The sequence below is a fragment of the Oryctolagus cuniculus genome, chromosome 4 (genome assembly GCF_964237555.1).
Source record: "Oryctolagus cuniculus chromosome 4, mOryCun1.1, whole genome shotgun sequence".
Lineage (NCBI taxonomy): Eukaryota > Metazoa > Chordata > Mammalia > Lagomorpha > Leporidae > Oryctolagus > Oryctolagus cuniculus.
Genome location: NC_091435.1, coordinates 48296966 through 48320364, shown reverse-complemented (window position 1 = coordinate 48320364; position 23399 = coordinate 48296966). Strand labels below are relative to the sequence as shown.

General features: G+C 37.0%; 1 protein-coding gene and 1 pseudogene across 1 annotated transcript in view; both read left to right on the top strand.

Annotated features, from left to right (window-relative positions):
• Positions 1-23399, top strand: part of PROS1 (protein S) — an 85195-nt gene that overhangs the window by 37755 nt on the left and 24041 nt on the right. The window contains exons 4-10 of the mRNA XM_002716756.5: positions 5304-5390; positions 7955-8077; positions 8915-9046; positions 11849-11974; positions 15131-15252; positions 18193-18308; positions 21429-21618. Of these exons, the coding sequence (XP_002716802.2) occupies positions 5304-5390; positions 7955-8077; positions 8915-9046; positions 11849-11974; positions 15131-15252; positions 18193-18308; positions 21429-21618 (896 nt within the window). The remainder of the gene's footprint in view (positions 1-5303; positions 5391-7954; positions 8078-8914; positions 9047-11848; positions 11975-15130; positions 15253-18192; positions 18309-21428; positions 21619-23399) is intronic.
• Positions 8087-8806, top strand: LOC103350572 (U1 small nuclear ribonucleoprotein C-like; annotated as a pseudogene).

The following is a 23399-nucleotide window of genomic DNA, read 5'->3' as shown; positions in this document are numbered from 1 at the left end:
GAGCCTGACACTCTATTTGTGTCTCTCATGTGGGTAGCAGGGACCCAAGTATGTGAGCCATCATCTTCTGCCTTCCCAGGTACAGTAGTAGGAAGCTGGATGGGAAGTGGAGCAGGACTTGAAAATCAGCGCTTATATAGGATGATCATGTCACAGGCTGCGGCTTAACCTACTGTGCCTCAATGCTGACCCCAAATGTAAAATATTATGATTTAATTGACCTATCATATGAAACACAAGTATACTTATAATTATGATTTGTTTGATTTAAACTGTATATTTTCTTCTGCATTTATTTATAGGTATATGTTTTAAATTCTATGTGCAAAAGAGAAAAAAAATCCTACTTAAGTTAAACTTTTCTGTCATTTGGTATTTTATAGGAATATTTAAGGGCCAGTAGCCCTAATTAGAAAAAAAACAAATTTACAATTCTGTCCCTGGTAAAAACTTAATAACAGTTTTACTAATTAATAGAGCTCATTTAGAGAGCTCCTAGTAGTGAGATAAGATTACTCACGAAATTAGACTGCTGTAGCCCATATTTTTTGGACAGTGTTTGGATTTAAGACTTCCAGGGGTTCATAAAACATTTCAGTCGATTCACAGCAAGAAGTATGAGAAACCTGTGTAGACCTAAGGCGGGCTTGACCTGGCGTGTGTGGGGAAAATTGCAGCACTGACTGCTGAGGCAGCAATAAGAGGACAAAATGAAAGATTTGGAAAATGACCTAAGCTCTCAGATCAAGAAAGCAAACAAATGAAAAGCCCAAAGTAAAAGTAAATAAATAAACAAAAGGAGGGATAAAATTTAAGTTACATGGAAAAACAAAAGAGAGGTTTCACAAACACAAAATCTTTTTCTTAGATTCCTAAGTTAGAATGACTTCTGGTAAGGATGATCAAGGAGAAGCAATTAAAAAAAAATGTATAAGGCAACAGACAAAACACAGTATGGAAAAGGAATATATTCTAAACCCCTATAGGATTTACAAAGGTAATTGTGGGGCATGTGCTGTGGCACAGCAGGTTAAGCTATGGCTTGGGACATCCACATCCCATATGAGAGCGCAGATTCATGTCCTGGCTGCTCTGCTTCCAATCTAGCTCACTGTTAATGTGCTTCGGAAGCAGCGGACCATGGGTCTAGTAGTTGAGTTCCTGCCGCCCACATGGGAAACCTGGATGGACTTCTGGCTCCTGACTTCAGCCTGGCCCAGCCCTAGCTGTTGCAGCCATTTAAGCAGTGAACCAGTACGTGGAAGATACCTCTCTGTCTCTGTCACTTTGCATTTCAAACAAATGACTATGTCTTTTTTTTTTTTTTAAGATAACCATAAAGTATCATAAACAGCTATACCAAATACATTTGGAAACTTAGATAAAATGAGTATGCTGCTAGGAAAATATCAAACATCCCTAATTTTACAAAAAGCCATAGAAAAAGGAAGGTAAAAGAAAGAGAGGAGGAAGAAGGGAGGCAGAAAGGAAGACAAAACATATATAGCTATCATTAGTTGTAATTGACATGATTTACCTAGAAAAAAATACTAACCATAGACAAAATATTAGAACACATAAGAGAGTCAGATAATTCTACATTTACCATATATAAATTCACATTTCTTTCTTCACACAAGTGATAATCTAATAGAAAAATATATGATTATATACCATTTATGACAACAGCAAATCCTATAAAGTGTCCTGAAACGTTTTAAGAATATAAAAAGTCTCTAGAGAAAAATTTAAAACTCAAGACCTAGAAGATGAGCTGAGGGCCGACGCCGTGGCTCACTAGGCTAATCCTCCGCCTTGCGGCGCTGGCACACCGGGTTCTAGTCCCAGTCCAAGTGCCGGATTCTGTCCCAGTTGCCCCTCTTCCAGGCCAGCTCTCTGCTGTGGCCCGGGAGTGCAGTGGAGAATGGCCCAAGTGCTTGGGCCCTGCACCCCATGGGAGACTAGAAGAAGTACCTGGCTCCTGCCATCGGATCAATGCGGTGTGCCAGCCACAGCGTGCCGGCCACGGCGGCCATTGGAGGGTGAACCAACGGCAAAAGGAAGACCTTTCTCTCTGTCTCTCTCTCACACTGTCCACTCTGCCTGTCCAAAAAAAAAAAAAATAAAAATAAAAAATAAAAAAAAAAAGATGAGCTGAAATCGCGAAAAGACATTTCATGACCTTGAATTGAGTGATTCTATATGTAGAACAATACTCCTGGTTAGAACATTTTTTTTAATTTAAGGAATTAAGTAATTTCAGTTTAAAATTTAAATTAAGGAATAAAAGTTCACACGTGCCTCCAATGGGAAAAGGAGAAATACCTCATCAATATAAACTATGAAAGCCATTTCACATTATCAGAACAAGTAGACTTCTGGAAATGAAGAGAGCTCAGAAAAAGACCCCTGTATACACATTTTCATATTTGATAAAGATGACACCACAAGTCACTGTACATTGTTTAGAAAATAGTATTGGGAAAAGTAAACAGAAAATAAATCTGAGCTCCTAAATACTTCAGTCTAACTAAAAGGCAGACCCTAAATGGAGAAAGGATTAAAAATATTAAGGTAAAACTATGAAATCAAATAAAATGATGGGAGAATAATTTTGCAATCAATAGCGTAAGAAATTCAGACACAAATTACAAAGCAAAAATAACTGATAAATCTAATCATAACAAAATTCTGAGCTTTTATTACAAGATAGACAGGAAAATACAATGAAAATACAAGTGACAGAATGAGACATGACATTTGTAAATGTTTAAATTTTTGAAACTGCACAGGGACAATAAAAAACTGCCAATAAAATGGTGCAAATTACAAAAAAAATCAGAATGTGAAACCCCAACATTTTAAAAAATGATGTGAAGATATGCCTTATCTCATTAGAAATCAGTAAAATGTTACAAAATGTCACTTTGTTACCTATTATTATGAGGAAAATTGGAAAGCAAAGAGGTAGAAATCCTTTTGCTATGCTGGTGGGAATGCCCCTCTGGAAGGCCATTAAATGCATGGCCATCTACTACTCCCGCTGTTCTACCCTTGAGTATGTGTTCCAGAGAAATTGCCCAGCAGTGCAGTGATACTTGTAGAAGTGGGCGGTGGGAGGCAATCTGAGTATCTGGGCTTGCAGGGATTCTAAAAATAGGTATTGTGTACTATGAATTAATGTTCTGCAGTTAGAAGAAAGGTGTATTACCATGGATGAGTCATATAGAGTGCTGATTGAAAATTTTAAAGAATATATTATATGTAAAATATATATATATAATATATAACATAAAATCATTTTCTGAAGTGAAAGAAATCCATGGATGCAAAATCATACATATATATTTCACAAGAACACATACAAATGTAAAAAATACACAAAATCCATTGGAATTTGTGCCTATGAGTAAATATGAGTAGAAATGAAGATAGGCAGAGATATCTGTTTAAAAAAAAAAGTCAGGGATGGGCTTTTCAAAGACCAATTACAACAAGATACCCTAGAGATGGAGGGGGCATCAGTACTCAGCCTTCTACTCCTGAAGCCCAAGCAAACATTCTGCCTGCTACTTTAGACCAGCCTACTAAGAGAAGTTCAGCCTTATGGAGAGGCCCTGAAGCAGCATACGCCATATGGTCAGAAAGATGCCAAGGATGTGTGCTGGCAATGTGAGTGGAAAGCCATCCCCAGCCCCAGCCACTTGAACTGACTGCAGTGCAGCAAAGACAAATAACCCAACCAAATTGTTTCCAAAGTTTGGACCCACAAGTTATGAGCAACATGGAATGATTATTTTAGATATTAATCTGGGAGCTTTGTCACTAAGCAAAAGACAGAGCATCACCTTTTTTAGTAAGTTGGTGACAATCTGAACAATGAAGTGATAAATGTGTCTTTGGTGCCTATTAATAATATGCTTATGGCATTAACTGACCTCTAGTCTCGTGTTTTATCACTGTTATTTCAGCTGTTAATTCTTTGTTTGCTAAGAATATTTGCCAAGTTGCTGTATCTAATTTCACAGAGCTGTTTTGCAGAACAAAAGGAATGAAGGACGCGTGCTTTGTAACATCAAGTATTTGTACAAATATTATTGTACAAATATTAGAATTGTAAATCGCCTACAGCAACCAGAAACACTAGCTCATTCAAATGGCTGAGTTATATACATTTTCTGAATCAAATTCTGGTTTACTATCACATACCTGCTACATGATTAAAAGTATAGATTTAAGGGACAATAAATGTCTCTGCTAATACAAGGTCTATTCCACTTCTGCCTTTTTTAAAAAGATTATTTATTTGAAAGGCAGAGTTACAGAGAGAGAGAGAGAGAGAGAGAGAATATTCCATCTACTGGTTCACTCCCCAGATGGCCACAACCACCAGAGCTGGGCCAATCTGAAGCCAGGAGCCAGGAGCTGCATCCAGGTCTCCCTCATGGGTTCAGGGGCACAAGCACTTGTGCCATCTTCCGCTGCTTTTCCAAGCCAATTGGCAGGGAGCTGGATTGAAAGTGGTGCAGCTGGAACTTGAACTGGCACCCATATGCTGGTGCTGCAGGCAGTGGCTTTACCCACTACACCACAGTGCCCGTGCCCACTTCTGGATCTAAGGTTCTTCTCCCGAGGGAAGAAACTGCCAAAACCTTATCAATCATAGTTCTGTATATTTGCCGTCTTGCTTGTCATTTTAATTTAATAAAAAAATATTAGGGTTCATCTTTTGACTACTGATTCTTGTAAATACACATGGAGCAACAGTTTTTTTTTTTAAATTTTATTTGTTATGCAAGTTTCATGTATTTTTTTTTTAAGATTTTATTTATTTATTTGAGAGGTTTAGTTACAGACAGTGAGAGGGAAACACAGAGAGAAAGGTCTGTCCATTGGTTAACTCCCCAAATGGCCGCAACGGCCAGAGCTGTGCTGATCTGAAGCCAGGAGCTTCTTCCTGGTCTCCCATGAGGGTGCAGGGGCCCAAGGACTTGGTCATCCTCCACTGCTTTCCCAGGCTATAGCAGAGAGCTGGATTGGAAGAGGAGCACCCGGGATTACAACCAGCGGCTATATGGGATGCCAGCTCTGCAGGCGGAGGATTAACCCAGTGAGCCACGGTGCCAGCCTCTTCATGTATTTCATATATATATTTAGGAACATAATGATACTCCACACCCCTTCCTCCTTCCCTCCCTCCCCCCATGTTCCAACCCTTCCACCTCTTAGGATAATTTCTACCATGACTTTAGATCAAGCAAAGGTGTATTCTCTCAATAGATTATATTTGTTCTTACTTACAGGTTGCCTTGGCTCTTTCCGAGCCAAATTATTCACTGCTACACGCCGGTCAGCTAATCCTTATCCTGACCTAAGGAGCTGTGTCAATGGTAAGCATTTCTACCACTGAATTTAAAAACAAAACAAAACAAAACAAACCCTGCAGTGAAGTACACTCATGTTAACATAAACTAAAGCATAAAAACCAACAAGTGATCCCATGAAGGGTTGTATGTCCTGCAGGGAAGTATTTTCAAACTGCATGTAAATTAATATTTTTGAGTTGTAAATGCTACTCTTTTACTCAAATGAATTTTTCATTTAATGAACATTTAAAATTAACAGTGCCATCATCTAGTAAGATTTAGGCACTGACCTCAGAATTTTTGTTACCAGCAGCTTTATTTTGACTGTTGTTGCATAACCATGTGGTACAATCAAATGTTACAGTTGATTAATATAATCATGTTTATTTTTACTTTCTGGCATCAATAATGTAAATGCAGAAATTGTCATGTGAATCAAGTTAGCATTCTTGTTCTGAAGTTTTCAAAGGGCCTAGTGATAATTCTAGTGAATTATTTTTCCATAATTGACCAATTTACCAGCTGAGAGAGAAGAATGTGAAACCAGCACATAAATTGGGATGATTGCTTAGTGAAGAATTAACATTGGCATTATCTAGATATTCATTTGTCTTCATTTTCCCTAAAATGGTTATAATTACACATAAGTAAAACTGTTAGCTTGAACATTTTACTTATACCTTATTTTTCCTCTCTCAATTGAACAAAGGAAGAGAGAGTAATAGTTTTGATAACAATTTCCTATCAGTTTATTTTCTGTAATTTTAACTAATATCCATTTTATTACCACTTTTTAAAAACTTGATGATTTATTCTAAATTCTGCTTTATCTTATGTTAATATAGTCATTTTAGCTCTCTTTTGATTAGTGTTTTCATGGCTTATTTTTCTGTCCATTAACTTTTAACATATATATTTGTTTATATTTCAAATAAGTTCCTTTTGAGTCTTGCTAGTTTATATAATTTGACAGTTTCTGTCATAACTGTGGTGTTGGACTGTAGCCATTTCTCTCTGATGCAAACACAGATATGGTATGGTTTAAATTTATTGATCCATCTGCTCTTTGTTTTTTTTTTTTCCTTTTCCCCTGTAATCATATGAGTTAATTAAGTCTCTTTTTTTGTGGGGGGAAAGGGAGTTGATTTCATTTTATCTTCATTATTGGCTTATCAATTATGCTTCTTAAACTTCTTTTGCTCTTGTCTCTAGAGTTGGCAATATGTATTTTAATCTTTTCATAATCTACATTCAAGTAATAATATGCTATACATACAGAACTTATAATTATAAAATGTAATTTCCTTCTGTTTTTTGTGCTGTTTCTGGCCTTACATTTTAATATTACACATTATCATGTTATTTTTAATTATATACTGGACAAAGTAAATAATACTACTCTCAGTAATAGCAGAAAAAGGTTAAGATGGAGTAACGGTGTTACACTACCCTCTTGGCTTAAATAAGTAGAATTCTGGTCAAATATATATGAAGCAACATTTTTGGAAATTAAACAACAGGCAGCAAAGTACTGTCATACCTAAGCAAAGGGAAATAAGCAGACAGTTTATGTTCTTGGGTTCTGGAATTTTTTGTTTGCTTCTAAATAGAGTTTGTTTTTGTTCTGTTGTTCAGCTAAGTTACTTGGAATAAATTGAAAGAAATATTCTCTGGCCTAAATTTAAGGCCCCTAAGGCGGTGTGGAGTAGCCATTGATCTAAAACTAATTTAGCCCCAATAATAAAGCTATAAACTTTTGAGTATTCTACCTGATGTCCTTTGTAATGTGAAGTCTGCTCAGTGTTGCTGTCTAAAATGCACTATCCTTAACCTTTAGTGAGCTTTGGAAGTTGTTCCTTACAAACCATTGTCTAACCAAGAACCCTAGAAGATCTTTCTGCAGATCTCAGGAGTTTATCTCTTCCTTGGTCTTTAGCCTTTTTCCCTCATTTTTCTCTCCTTTTACAGTGTTCTGACCAAAGAATTCTAGTTTGGCCTTCCTTAACTCCAATATTTGCCTTCTCAGCTCTGGGAGATAATTCAGCTTTGTTTGAGTTCCCTGTACCGTTGCATGGAAACTGTCTCCAGGCAGTAAGGGGATGCAATTTTAGAGCTCACCTTGTTTCTTTCTTTTCCCTTAAGAATAACCACATTCTGTAACCTGTTCTCCCATATTTGAAAACAATTATTTAATATATTTTGAGTTTCAGTTACTTAAGGCAAGGAGATAAACGTGGTTCCTGTTATTCTATCTTAACTCAGCTTGGAAGTTCCATGCTCATTTTTTTGTTTATCCTGAGAGTAGTATTGTTTGTTTTGCTTACCTAATTGGATTAAGAATCAGAAAAGCTATCTAAGTTATAGTTATAAAATGATTACATATTTGCAATGTACAAGGAGTTTGCTTTCACAAAATAATTGTAAAGTTTTGCCTAACACTCAAATTTAATGAAAAGTACTATTTGGAGGAAGGAGTTGTAATTTTTTTATTGACCATAGGCTTCATGAAGAGAATTTATATTAAAAGTCACATAGTTTTATTTCACCATGGCATGACACAAAAATTCATAGCTATCTGTTTCCTTCAGCTATTCCAGACCAGTGTAATCCTCTGCCATGTAGTGAAGAGGGATATTTGAACTGCAAAGATGGCCAAGCTACATTCACATGCATTTGCAAACCAGGCTGGCAAGGAGAAAAGTGCGAAATTGGTATGTGTATAAACCCACCCTGACTGGCCTCAGGGAAAGGTCACTGAAGGTTATATTACTTTTGAAAGCAATTTATTGGAACAGAGTGGCCAACAGCCTGCAGAGCAACATGCCCAGGTTTTACAGTGACTATTGCGATATACACCTCACCCATGACTCTCCATCTGCAAGAGACGCACTGCAGTGGTAGGAAACACAAAGAGAATGTTGGAAATGGATGCAACGGTAGGCCCAGTGCCTGACTGACAAGATGACAGCTGCATTTCACCCAGGAAACATGCCTTCTATTCTATTCTCTGCTCCTCTCCTGCAGGGTTGATGAGCCCACTCTTCTACCGCCTGCCCCTCCAGCCTCCTATGTCCTCCTCACCCTAGTAGGATGCCAACACCCCATATCGGAGGCCCTCCCGTGATGCCAGTGATGGGCCCTCCTCCTCCTGGGATGACGCCTGTGGGACCAGCTCCTGGAATGAGGCCACCCATGAGAGACCATATACCAATGATGCTGGGGTCCCCAGTGATGAGACCTCGGTCCACCCCATGATGGTGGCCACTCGTCCAGGAGTGACTCGGCCAGACAGCTAAGGATAGAGGGGAGGCCCCTTCCTAGCAGTTCTGTATCACTTGCTTCACCGGGAGTTCACTGTGCTGTGACTCTGAGTGTAACAGCATCCCAAAGAAGACTGGCTCCCCCTTCCTATCAAAGAAAGAGTAGTCCTGGAAGAAAGAAGTGGGATTCTTAAAAAGTGCAGTTTTCATTTGTATTATGAAATGTGAAAATGAAATTGTGAACTCTTTTAGTTAAAAAATAATAACAATTTATTTTCCCCATTTTAGATATAAATGAATGCAAAGATCCCACAAATATAAACGGAGGTTGCAGCCAGATTTGTGATAACACAGCTGGAAGTTACCATTGTTCTTGTAAAAGTGGTTTTGTTATGCTTGCAAATGAAAAAGACTGTAAAGGTAAGGGAAAGAAGGTGGAGTCAAGGTGTATTTAGTGTTTGAGAGCAAAATTCAGTCAGAAGAATTTTCCTGGGGAAATTCTAGGAAGCTCTGTTTGTAAGTGCTCATAGTAAACATTTGTATCCAACTTACAGCCTTGTGATACTATGGGATTTCCTTTTATTTAGCCGATAACAGGAGTATTTTGCTGCTGTTCTTTTCTTGTGCAGGTGCACATGCATGTGTGTGTGTTTTCACAACGAATTCCTATAAGGTGACTTCAATGCAGGTCTTTGCAAGGTTTTTGTTTATCCTTTGTTTTCAGACATTATAATAGCATTTCCTTTACTCTAATATGATGAACGGCTATTCAAAGAAATCTACCACAATCTTTAGTAACCTAATCACTTTATGTCAGCCTTCCTTCTCAGAAATACCTTTCTGATTTCCAAATCAAACTTTTATTTTACATTCTCAATTCCTGTTGTGGTTTTGGGAAAAATGAACATGATCCAGTTTTTTTTGCCCTTTATATCATTGGTTATAACTCTTTTTTCTTCAGATTAAAATTATTCTTGTCAGTTTAAAAAATTCATTTTACTACATATTTTTTTTGTTTCCCTGTATCCCAAATTTTGACTTTTTTTTTCTCTGTGTATACTGTTTTTTTCTATTCGATTGCTTTAACTGTGGTAATTAAATCTTAAATATTTGTGTTGGATATGAGGATAATTAAAAATAAAATTTTGGGCTGGCACCATGGCTCACTTTGTTAATCCTCCACCTGCGGCGCCAGCATCCCATATGGGTGCCTGGCTCTAGTCCCGGTTGCTCCTCTTCCAGTCCAGCTCTCTTCTGTGGCCCGGGAGGGCAGTGGAGGATGGCCAAGTGCTTCGGCCCCTGTACCCGCATGGAAGACCAGGAAAAAGCACCTGGTTCCTGGCTTTGGATTGGCACAGTGTCGGCTGTAGCAGCCATTTGAGAGGTGAAGCAACGGAAGGAAGACCTTTCTCTCTGTCTCTCTCTCTCACTGTCTATAACTCTGCCTGTCAAATAAAAAAAATTTTAAAAATTAAAAAAAAATAAAATTTTGTAGCCTGGAATTGACATTTTAAAAGCCTTTAGAAACTGGAAACAATTAATGGAAATTTTTCCTTTCTTTCTGGTACTCGTCCTTGTTCTGTGTTTTGTTACCAGGTTAAAAGAAAAGAGTAAATAAAATGTAAAGTTTTCTTGTTTAAAGTGCAGTTTAAATAACTAAAGTAAAGTGAATTAACTAGCAATTTCTTCTATCACAAATTTCTTCTAAACCAGTACCTAATTTCTGACCATATATCTTATGTATCTGTTTGAAAGTATGTTTGAGTTCAGGTATTTAGAATAGTATCATTAGAACACCAACTGTAGGAAACTGTCATAATTCCTGAATGCTATATGCAGTCCATCAGCAGCTACTACCTTTTCATGCTTATATTTTTAAATACTTGAATAGTATGTCCTTCTAAAGAATTCATGAATTTTTATATTCATAAGTATTTAGCTCTTATCCACTGAATTATTACACACATGTATATAAATGATTACAGAAAGTTCTCAGTATGAATGTCCCTGATGATTTGAATATATATTCTTCATTTACATACCCTTTTGTCCATAATACTTAAGTGATAGAATACAAAACTGTTAGAAGAATATGATAATTCCTGTGAGACCTTTGCCAAAATGTGGATAGGTTTGGGATTAAGTTACCAGAAATTTTCCAGAAATGAAAAATAGAAGTTTTCATCAGACATTAGATGTCACTGTAGAGTCATGAAATCAGCCTAAACTCACACAATCTAAACCATTCTGCTTTACACCCTGAACCAAAGAATGCTAGCTATATGCTTTTATTTTCTTCCAAAAATGTTGATTTTATGACTTTTTTAAAAATATATATATTTTATTGTGAGTTAATTGGGGATTGATACTGCCAAGATAGAGAAAAAAATTACCTTACCCCAGGGATTGAGTATATTATTTTTGTGCAAGTTATTTTAACTAATGTCAGACATTTTGGCTGTTAGTCTAAGGGAAACAAGCTCAACTTTTTATAATAAAATCACATTTTTCCATTCTGAATTTGTCTTTGTCAAGCGAGTAGAGATGAGAAAAGTTCACTGATAGTTATCATTTTGGACTGCTCCTGTAACTCTCTTGTTTTCCTCATAAATGCTTATCTGATTATTGCTTGCAATCTGTATTTTGATTCCTACTGTACTCTGTGATATAATAAATTCATCTCCAATTTATAGGATACTAATTTGGTGCTAAAACTTACATTGAATTAACTGCATCTTAGTAAGTACTTTGAGATTATTCAATTCCATCTTAAATTTGCATCTATATTGAATACTTTATGCAACAATAATAATGTACAAATTAGGTATTTGGATGTTTCCAAAAAACAAGTTAAAACAGACAGTCCATTTCCTTTCTTTTACATTTCTGATAATATGGAATGAATATATTTTGAAGACCATATTTCAGAAACATGTATTTAGGAATACATTTGAAGAATATTAAGATTTATTTTCATACTATGACCTGGTAGATAAGAAAATAACTGAAACCTACTGCTTTTAACTATAAAGGAACATGGTAAATATCAATGCATTTGTACAGAGAATTCATATTTATTGAATTAAAATATGATGATAGATTTAATATTTTATTGTTCTAAAACTACTCTGTTGTCTCACATATATTAAACTAGATCCAGGAAATACAAATCAAGGATTCTTTTGTATGGGAAATTTTTTAATATATTGGTTTTATTTATAGATATGGACGAATGCTCTGTGAAGCCAAGCGTTTGTGGCACAGCTGTGTGCAAGAACACCCCAGGAGACTTTGAATGTGAATGCTCTGAAGGCTACAGATACAATCCCACAGCAAAGTCTTGTGAAGGTAGAACGGTGGTGGTATCTGGCTGTTGGTGGAGAGGGTGGGTTTGAAGAATGAGTTCACATTTAAAAGCATTGGTTTTGCTTGACATCAACAATCAGATTTTCTGATCCATGAGCTAGCTTGGTTAACCAAGTAATCATTGGCTTCCTTCCAGAGTGAAAGCATGTGAGACATATGGTCTTTAGGTTTAGTGTTTTGTATTCCAATTGGCTATTTAAGCTATAAATGCATTGGATACTTCCATGTGTGATAAAAGCAAGATAAATCTGTTATCACATCATTTAAATAATATTCAAAGACAAAGGAAATTTCAGTTGAAGGAAAAATGCATACATACAAAGGAAAAATCTAAACTTAAAAATCTTGTGAATGAAACAATAAGCCTGGTTTAAAGACGGAGGTTTTATTCCAAGCTTTCCAGTGATTTTCTGTGCTTATAGAAGAAAGTAATTTATTCTAAAGTGGAAAACTACATAGTTCTGTTGTCTCATGTATTATAAATGATAACTGAGCTTTAGAAATTTGAGAAATACTTATCACTGATTTCAGTGCCCGTGGACTTGGGATATCCCTTTGGAGGTACTGTTACTTAAAGGGGTGCAGTGGTGCTGGCATTTAGGCCTCACATAGATTAAAGCTATTAGAGGTTTTTTTTTTTTTAAATTTCATACATATGCATATGTTATATTTATAAATTATATAATATTTGTTATATAAATTATCTTATACATGTCTTTAAATTTGGTTTAAAGCTCACCAAATCAATACTAATTTTTCCATTATGGCAAAACACATGTAATATACAATGTGCCCTTTAAGTGTCCAATTCGGTGACATTGATTACATTGTTATGCAGCCATCACCACTTTTTAAAAAAAAAAAAAGATTTTATTTATTTGTTTGAGAGACAGCATTACAGACAGAGAGAGGGAGAGACAAAGAGAAAGGTCTTCCATCCTCTGGTTCACTCCCCAAATGGCCCCAACAACTGGAGCGGGGCCGATCTGAAACCAGCAGCCAGGAGCTTCCTCCAGGTCTCCCACATGGGTGCAGGGGCCCAAGCACTTGGGCCATCTTCCCCTGCTTTCCCAGGCCATAGCAGAGAGCTGGATTGGAAGAGGAGCAGCCAGGACATGAACTGGTGCCCATATGGGATGCCAGTGCTGCAGGTGGAATCTTAGCCTACTACCCCACTAAACCACAGCACCAGTCCCACCATTGTCTTTTCCAAAACTTTTTCATCAACCCAAACAAAAACTGTGTAATCATTAATCATAAGCTTTTTTTTAGTTACCTTTATAGAGGTAACTCTTGGAACTCTCTAATCTTTCTCTCTATGAATTTACTTATCTCCTTATAAGCTCACTAAAAGTATCTATCTACACACCATTTCTCCTCTGCTACCATTCCAGGGGGAAATTACTGCTGCAAACCCTAGGCATTTACAGATTTATCACTAGTCACCTTCATCTCTTATATTGTAATTTTATTCATTGAGTGACAGATATTTATAGAATATTATGACTACATACACATACATATATAAACATATATTATATGATTTTATTGTTTTTAAGTTACCATTAACTTTGAGAATCTATTTTCAAGGATTTTATGAGAACAAATAATAGCAGTTATCAACTTGGGATTTTTCCAAGATCACAGGGTGAATCTGATGAAAATGTTAAGAATCTTATGTTCCGCGGTTGGCTGTGTGGCACAGTAGGTCAATCCTCTGCCTGCAGTGCCGGCATCCCATATGGGCGCCGGTTCTAGTTCCAGCTGTCCCTCTTCTAATCCAGCTCTCTGCTAAGGCCTGGGAAAGCAGTAGAGGATGGCCCAAATATTTGGGCCCCTGCACCCGCATGGGAGACTCAGAACAAGCACCTGCTTCCTGGCTTTGGATCTGCGCAGCTCCAGCCATGAGTGAATCAATGGATGGAAGACCTTTTTCTCTGTGTCTCCCTCTCACTGTCTTTAGCTCTACCTCTTAAATAAATAAATAAATAAATCTTTAAAAAGGGAAAAAGAATTATATGTTCCTCAGAAGGGGACATTAGCTTAAACTTATTGCCACAAAATTTTAAGAATTATTTTTCTCAAAATGCAGAGTGTGGACAGGGACCATACAGAAAATTTCACAGGGGGCCGGTGTTGTGGTACAGCTGTTTAAAGTGCTACTTCATGCTGGCTTCCCATACTGGAGCAATGGTTTGAGTTCTGGATGCTCTGCTTCTGACTCAGCTTCCTGCTATTTCACTTGGGAAGGCAGCTGAAGATGACCCAAGTACCTGGACTCCTGCCAACCATGTGGGAGATCCAGATGGAGTTCCAGGCTCCTAGCTTCAGCGTGGCCCAGCCCTGGCCATTACAGGCATTTAGGGAGGGAACCAGTGGGTAGCAGATGCCCCCACCCCATCAATATGCCTTTCAAATAAAATAAAATAAATAAAATAAGCTTTTAAAAAAACATAAAGCAGGTATTTTCACAATATGGGAGGTAACATCATAGTTTTTTTTTAAGATGGTTCACTCCCCAATTGGCCTCAATGGCCGCAGCTGTGCCGATCTGAAGCCAGGAGCCAGGACCTTCTTCTGGGTCTCCCACATGGGTGCAGGGGCCCAAGGACTTGGGCCATCTTCTACTGCTTTCCCAGGCTGTAGCAGAGAGCTACCACCATTAATTATTGCATGAGAAACATTCATAATGTGGAAACTTAATCCCCTATTGCATTAACTTTTAGTTAAAGGGTCTTGTCGTCCTTTTCTTTTCCGCCATGTCATCTCCTCTCTTTCCCATCCCCATTGCTCCTCTTCTTTTCTTCAAAGTAAAGAATTTGGAAGTAATCACAAGAGAATTTACATAATCAGAAATACAGTTGAGACTTTCAGTTTTTTTTCTTCTAATTAAAAAATTTGTATGATTGTTATGTTAGTATTAATTACTAAAAGTTATAAATTGAAATTATTTCAAATGTGCTAATAAAACTTACACGAGTAACACATGTAAATTTGCTTGCCAAGTGTTTAAATGTGACTTGATGTCATAGGAATTTCTTGTATCACGGATTACCTAATATCCAAATCAGAATACTCCTCTGCCTATTGGATTGAGCACTTAAGAGCTATTAAGGTTTATATTCTTCTATACCCCAGATATCGATGAATGCTCTGAGAACATGTGTGCTCAACTTTGTGTCAATTATCCCGGTGGCTACTCCTGTTATTGTGATGGGAAGAAAGGATTCAAACTTGCTCAAGATAAGAAAAGCTGCGAGGTAAACGTTTTTCAGTGCTAAATGTACATCTTCCCTGAAGTAAGAGATCCCGGTATTTATTTCCACATAACTGAGTAAGTCAGGAAAATACGGATGTTCTACAGCAATTGTTATAGTTCTATCCAGGCTCTGAGCGGCAATCTGTTTACTAACTATGGTCATGTAAGTTGTAGACATTGGGGATAATTAGTGACTGGGGAAAAAAAACCAGAACACAAAACAAGGCTACATGGTCACAATTGACAGAGCGCCCATTTATAGCATTTAGAAAAGAGAAAGTGTGTGTGCTTCTTAAAGTAAGCAAGAGAAGCTGAGATGAATCCTCCTCTGTGAGAACGCGATCCTCCATAGAAACTCTAAGGAAAATATTTTGCAGTAGACTCTTCTGTACACCACTCTGACAAGTTTGATCACACCTTGCACAGGTTAGGACTTGTAAGTGCTCACAAACAATCAAGCAAAACAACTTTGTCAGAATAGGATTCAGTGGGGTTAAGTATATTAAAATTCAGAGAGGACATTGTTGTGCAAACAAGCTTGCTTTTGGTAACTCAGATTTATCCATAGTTGTCCTGGGAATTGAATGTTGTGGAGGAGGTGCTGGATTTTCCTTCTTTGAAACAAACAGGTCAACAACTGAAACTCTTTATTTTGGTGGAGGGTGTACGTGAAACTGGCGCCATCTTAGGCTTTTGGCCAACCCAGTCGCCATCCTGTGAAATAAGTTTCGCTTTCTCCAAGATTAAATTTCATTTTCCTAAGTCCAGCCTGGCTTACCAGAAATCAGGTGACCAAATGGCCCAACCATATGGGTTGCCTTCACCTCACCCACTGGAACTTAGTCCCCCTTCCTTATTTCTGCAGGGCTATATAAGACCTGTTTTTTCCAGCACGTGCCCTCTTGTGCATGTGGAGGCAGCCTGTTGGGTTCCCTCCACCCCCAACAATAAAACCTTTCCTTTTGTTTGGTGTGTTTTGTGGTGGCCTGTCGCTCCCCCTCTTTGTGGAGGAACGACACAGGACCCTGCGCTGTTCTTTTGTCTGCTCGGCCCTCCCCGGGTTTTCTGCTGGTTCTTCCTGGGTTGGCTACTGTCCCTTCCACCTCCGTGGAAGGGCGGTTCCCCCTGGCCGCTTTCCCCACTTCCGCAGGGGAGCGGCACACCGCCGGCCGGCTTTCTCAGGGGCTGCACAGGTGTTCCTTCAGCTAGATGTTCCCCTTAGATGTTCCCGGTGCATGCCGTCTCTCTCCTCCTTTATAGGCCTCCTCCGCCAATCCCAACTCGGCTGCCCACACACCGAGTACGCTGCTCTCCAATCAGGAGCAAGTCCTACAGTTTATTGGTTGAACTGGAGGCAGCTGTGCGGAAGCTGTTTACTTCTCTCCCAGCGCCATATTGTGGGAGAGCAGATGCATAGAATAAGTCTTAATTCCAGTAACTCAGTCCAGTCCGGGCTGCTCCCCACAGTGGCCTTTCAGGGGGTGGAAGGGAAGCTCTAAGTAAGTATCATACATTAATGATTCTTCCAATATTTACATCTGTGTTTCATAACAAGTGAAATTTATGTGATAATGAGGCCAGCTATGAGACAAATTCCTAAATAATTATGTGTATAATTCCTAAATAATTATTATGTATAAACAAATACATGTATATCTGTTACCAAGACAGAGGTGTATTTGTCCAGAGAAATGTTAACAGTCCACATTATGCTAGCTGCTTCATGAAGGAAGATCAGGTAAGCTGGTTGGCGTATGTGATAACTTAGGTGCTACTGAGATGAAGCGCTGCACTGTGTGAATGTTTGATAACTTCCTTCCTGATTGTTGCAGTATTTGTTGCATCTGCCATGGTTGCATCATCCTCTGCTCTCAAATATATTTATCATGAGGAACTGAATCTTATTTCCGGGCCCATATTTATTACAATGCTTTGTACACAATTCCCTCAAAATATCCTTATATGTTCAAGAGTTTTTCGCTAAAAAGCATTTTATTTTATTATTTTAAATTTTCATTTATTCATTTTTATTTAAAACAGACAGAGGGAGAGATAAACAGAGGAAGAGATTGTCCGTACACTGCTTATTTCCAAAATGCCCAGAGCAGCAGGACTGGGCCAGGCTAAAGTCAGGAGTCATTCAATACAGGTCTTCCATAGAGGAGGCAGGGACTCAGCTACGTAAGCCTTCAATTCTGCCTCCCCGGTGCATTAGTAGGAAGCTGGATTGGAAGATCGACGGGGACCTTGATCCCAAGCACTCTGATATAACAAGTGTTCATCACAGTTGTTGCTTACCCTGATTTGCCACAACATTTGCCCTGCTTTCCATGTTAATGTTTGTTTTCACTATCAGAAAAGAAAAATAACTGATACACATTTGATGACTGTAAATCATGTTTTTGTAAATTCCTTGAAGACTAAGATGATAAGTTAAAATTTATTCCTACCAAGTTTTTTAGTACTCTTTACTATCTAGATAGTACAATATTGCTTGAAAACATTTTTGGCTAACAAGTGAGAGAATGAAGTTCTCTTTTGGTACATTAGTTCTTCCATGGGTTACAAATAAAAACAAATTTCAGATCTAATTAATGGAAAGGATCATAGCTGATAGTTAACTAAAGATGTACATGTTCATCCTTGCAGAGAAAGGTTGTGTTTAGGACAGAGATTTGCAAAGGAAATATTAAAGACAAAAACCTAAAGCCACACATAGTAAACAAGGCTTTAAAACAATCATATTCTTGGAAGTTATACTGATACACTAAATGAGGAATGGAAGGCATTGCTTTATTATTTGTAAGGATATTCTTAATTTATTTTAGTGTAACACAAAGGTTATGTTAAGGACCAGAGAAAGGATGCACAAACTGACAAATACTAAGCAACAACTTACTCATTTTGCTTGTTTGTTGTTTTGTTTGTTTTTTTTTTTTAGGCTGTTCCAGTGTGCCTTCCTTTGGACCTTGACAAAAATTACCAGTTACTTTACTTGGCAGAGCAATTTGTGGGAGCTGTTTTATATTTAAAATTTCATTTGCCGGAAATCACCAGGTGAGTTACCAATCTCAGTGATAATTCAGGTTTCCAACAGAAGAAAAGCGATTGAAGTGGTTTGAAGTGTATGAAATTATATGATCAATCTGATAATTAAGGTGTTACTACCCATCAAATTATTTGGGGAACCCCAAAGTTGACTCACTCCTTCACTCATACAGGTTTCATGCTAGAACCTTTTTGGATCTTTCTGGGCTGACCTTTACTGATGATCATTTTTACTTTAACCTGACATTCTTCCTTCTCTAGTGAATTCATATTTTCTGATAAGCTGGGAAAGTAGATATAGCATATTTGTGATATTATCATTGTTCTTTATGCATGGTATAAAAACCACATAATGGGATTATACTAGAAAATTGCTTTTAGAATATCTTAAAAATTGTTAAGAAAGATTCATAAGGTTGCTTGAGTGTATATTAAATGTATTACATGGTTTTAGTTGCCTGTCTGAATGTTTTATCTGTTATTCCTATAGTGGAGTTGACTTTATGGAGGAAGCAGCTGTTAAGTTTTTCAATCATAACTGTACTTCAATTATCAAATTTTCTAAAAACCTTACATTGTTGGAACTGGGAAAAATAGAAATTTTATTGGAATAGTGTGAAAAAACACATATAAGACTGATTATGTTTTATTTATTTATTTTAAAATATTTATTTGTTTATTTCAAAGGCAGTGTTACAAAAGTGAGAGATTTTCCATCTGCTGGTTCACTCCCCAAATGTCCACAATGGCCGGGGATCAGCCAGGCCAAATCTAGGAGCCTGGAACTCCATCTGGGTCTGCTACCTGGGTGGCAAGGGCCCAAGCACTTGGACCATCCTCTGCTGCTTTCCCAGGCACACTAGCAGGGAGCTGGTTTGGGAGTAGAGCAGCTGGGAGTTATATGGCACTCATATGGGATGCTAGCATCACAGGTGGCAGATTAACCTGCTATGCCACAATGTTAGTCCCTGATACTGATTATACAAATTTAAAATATTTTAATTAAATAAGTATTCATGCTTAGAATTTACTTTCACACATATATGATTTAATATTCATTAAACAATTCAATTAGAATAATAGAAATTTGATCATTAAGGAACATTGGAAGTTATTCTGAGATTGACTTCTGTAATCACAGTTCTTTTAACATGTTTCCACCAATACCTGGTTTTCTCCTTTAATCTCAGACAGATAAAATCTTCACATGATTCCAGTTAGAGACAACCCTTTCTTGTTATGGGAATAATGAGAATGAGAGAGAAGAAAGTTTATTATGGCATATAAACCTTCAGATACTTTAGAAGTATTCATTTCTCACTGGCAATTCACAATAGTTTATTACCTACTGTTGAATCAGAATTGATCAAATACTAATTTTTCCAGTGTTTTTATTTAGTTAGTAGTTTAAACTTTTTTATTGAGTACCATGTAAGTGCAGAAGTATACATGTATACAAAATGTATAGCTTGATAAGCTTCATAAACTGCCACCTATTTAACCAACATTAAGAAGAGATAGTGCTTTTTTCTTTGCAAATCTCTTTGCATCTTTTCCCATAATCAGATACTTCTACTATCCAAATGTTAACAAATTCGCTTTTTTTCCTCCTGTTATTTCTGAAAAGAATGAATTGCTCCCCAATGTAATGAATCAGTATGCTGATGATGTATTCCAGAAATAAATATGCAGAACATGACTCTTTGAAATACCATTTTAGCATGATTTTACAAAGAAAAGAAAATTATCTCCATAACAGGATAAACTTCTGGAAGATCCTAAGCATACAAAGATTTGGGTTTTGGCAGGATAATACATACTTCACATGAGCCAAGTGCTCACATAGTTATGAAAGCAAATAAAAGTCCTTATTCCAAGCAAAATAGTTCTTTTTTGTTTAAACTGAATTCAGTAGATCTATTACGTTGGTATCCACCCAACATACTTTACTCGACATTATACATCTTAAGAATATTTCCCTGGAATTCTGAAGATAAAAATTTTATTCCGTCACCTTTTCTTTGCTCGTTTACCTGAGATTCATGCTGCATTGTAAATGGTGCCTTTATTACTATTATGTCTATAACGTGAGTTAGGGGGTAGAATTCCTTCTTTCCTCGTTTAGCTATTATCTGAAGTCCTGATTTTTTAACTTATCTTTATTTGAACTGACCTCAGATTGTCATACAGCTCTCATACAACTTTTTTGTTCCTATTTGTCCTTTTTGAATCATTTTGACTTGCTGGCCCCTTGGAAATTTTAATGCTGATTCTCATTTTAATATTCCAAGGGCAATGTATCAACATATGCTATTTAAAAGCTCTTATCCCTAAGAATTTTCTCCCCTCTAACAACTTACACGTCTAAAGTCTTAATAAAAATAGACATTGCCATAGCTCAGATACCCCCGAAGACATGTCTAGACTATACTTACTAAGCTTTCTGTCCATATATTGTATTGTAGTGACTTATACAGTAAGAATTTTTGGAGAGCTTTTTGAAATCAAACTAACAGATACATCATACAGTTTTGATGTTACCTTCCTGACCACACATAAAGGCTTAATTATGTTTGCAGTCATCCAGATGCTATCTTGTAGATCTCTGTGAATGATTCCTTCCTGACACAGGTGAAATCATAGGGGAAATGTGCCTTTTGATGAATAAACCAATCATGAAATTGTAACATCTTTTACTAATCATTTATGGATACAGCAAAAAAAATCACCTTAATGTCAGATTATGCAACACATAAAAGACTGTAGGAGAGATACAGTATGCCTAATATTTATACAAGTGTATTAATTCCAGCATATGAAAGATTCCTTCAAAACATGCCAAAAAATGAAAAATTACCAAAGCATCTGTTCTCTGGGAAAAATAATATAAGAACGAGTAAGATAATATAATTACTTGATTTTTAAACATACATGGAGTCAGATAATACTTGAGCAGTCTAATTCTGCCCTGCCTTTTATTAATTCCAGGGAACAAAACAATTAACTCTTTCAACATGTTACTGTTTGTCACTACAAGAATAAAAAAATACATTTAGTTTCCTTATTTCTATTTAGTTTTCTTATTTCTATAGAGATTCTGTTAAGTATCTCTGTTTGTCCATTGTTTAGATTTTCAGCTGAATTTGATTTCCGGACATATGATTCAGAAGGCGTTATACTGTATGCAGAATCTCTCGATCACTCAACTTGGTTCCTGATTGCACTTCGCCAAGGAAAGATTGAAATTCAATTTAAGAATGATTATGCAGCCCAAATCACAACTGGAGGCCAAGTTATTAATGATGGACTCTGGAATATGGTATGTTTTACAGATTTCATAAAGATCTTACCACTATGATGCAGTTTGTATAAAATTTTAATTTATTTTTACAATAGTACCAGACAAAAATGAATTTAAACTTTTTCAAAAAGATTTATTTATTTATTTGAAAGGCAAAGCAACAGAGTAGGGTGTAGAAAGAGAGAGATCTTATACTCCACTGATTCACTTTCCAAATGTCCATAAACAGCCAGGGATGGCTGGTCAGGCCAGAGCAAGAAACCAATAATTTCATCTGGGTCTTCCATATAAGTGGTAAGGGTTCAAGAACTTGAGCATCTTCCAGTGCCTTCCTAGATGCATTAACAGGAAGTTGGCTGTGAAATGGAGCAGCCAGGACAAAAGCTGGCACCTCCATATGGGATGCCAGGGTTGGAAGTGGTGGTTTAACTTGCTGTGCCACAAAAATACCCCCCCAAAATGGATTCAGATTTATTGGATGCCATCTGAATTATATTCTGTATACTGTAAATCTCTGAAATAAAATGAGTCACAATACTCACTCACTTCATGTATTTAGGATTTCCCATACATAAATTATTTTTAGTTATGTGAACAATTGTCTTTAGCCCTTTATCTTCTTTAGTGGCTAAGATGCCATCATTCGGTGGACAATGGTGTGCCTGCTATAGATCAGGAATTTTAGCAGGCATAACAGTTAATGCGAAGACACCACTGATAAAAGAAAATTACCCTCAGTTACCACAAATACTTTTAAAATGAAAGAGAACTATGCATAATAGCAAAAGTTATTTCAATTTTCGATGTAAGCATATAGAAAAGTGGTCAGTTTTGTGCAAGCAGTATACATTAGCAGATATCTATGAGAATGCTCAGAAACTAGAATTCTTTTTATATGATTCTAACATGTTTATATTAGCCAAAAGTATCCTTTATTTTTTTTTTATTATTTTTTTTACAGAGGATCAGTTTAGTATGCATTAAGTAAGGATTTCAACAGTTTGCACCCCCATAGAATGATATGAATGGAGAAACGGGCATTTGACCTAGCAGTTAAGGCATCTGTTGGGATACCTGCAACCCATCTCAGAATGTTGAAGTTCTGACTCTGTTGTGTGTTCCAGCTTCATGGGTCCCTGCCACCCACATGAGAGACCAGATTGATTAGCAGGCTCATGGCATCAGCCTGATCCACCCCTCACTGTTGTGAACATATAGGGAATGGACAGCAGATGGAAAATCTCTGTCTGTATATCTCCATGCCTTTTAAACAAGCTAACTAAATAAGATTTTTGAAAATCCATGGAAAAGTGGGATTAGAAGATAAGATTATTTTAAAAAAATCACGAATGACACTTTAATTAAAATGAAAGAGATGAGATTATTGCTAATCTATTATTGCTAGTGGTTGAGCTTTCCTTCCATATATAGTACTACAGTGATTCAAGCTACTTTCAGCAGAGAATAGCTAAGAAAAGTCGGCCTCACCTTAGAATATGATGCCTAAAGAGACAGCTTCTAGGCCCACAGGTGCTACAGGTGCTGGTGAGAGGTACCTACTGAGAAGCCATGTCAGGTCATCACTAAATTATTTCCTTCCATCCTTTGCCCACTTTGGCACTCCTGCATTCAATAAGTTTTGGGTGAGTGCTTTTAAAGTGCTAAATTCTTGAGTTCAAGGTGATAGAACTGGATCAAGAGATTTTCTCTACTTTTGAGTGTAGGACCTCCATTTCACACCGTGCTGCTTTATGAACTAATGTAATATAACTTGACATAGAATAACTAGATGTGTGAAC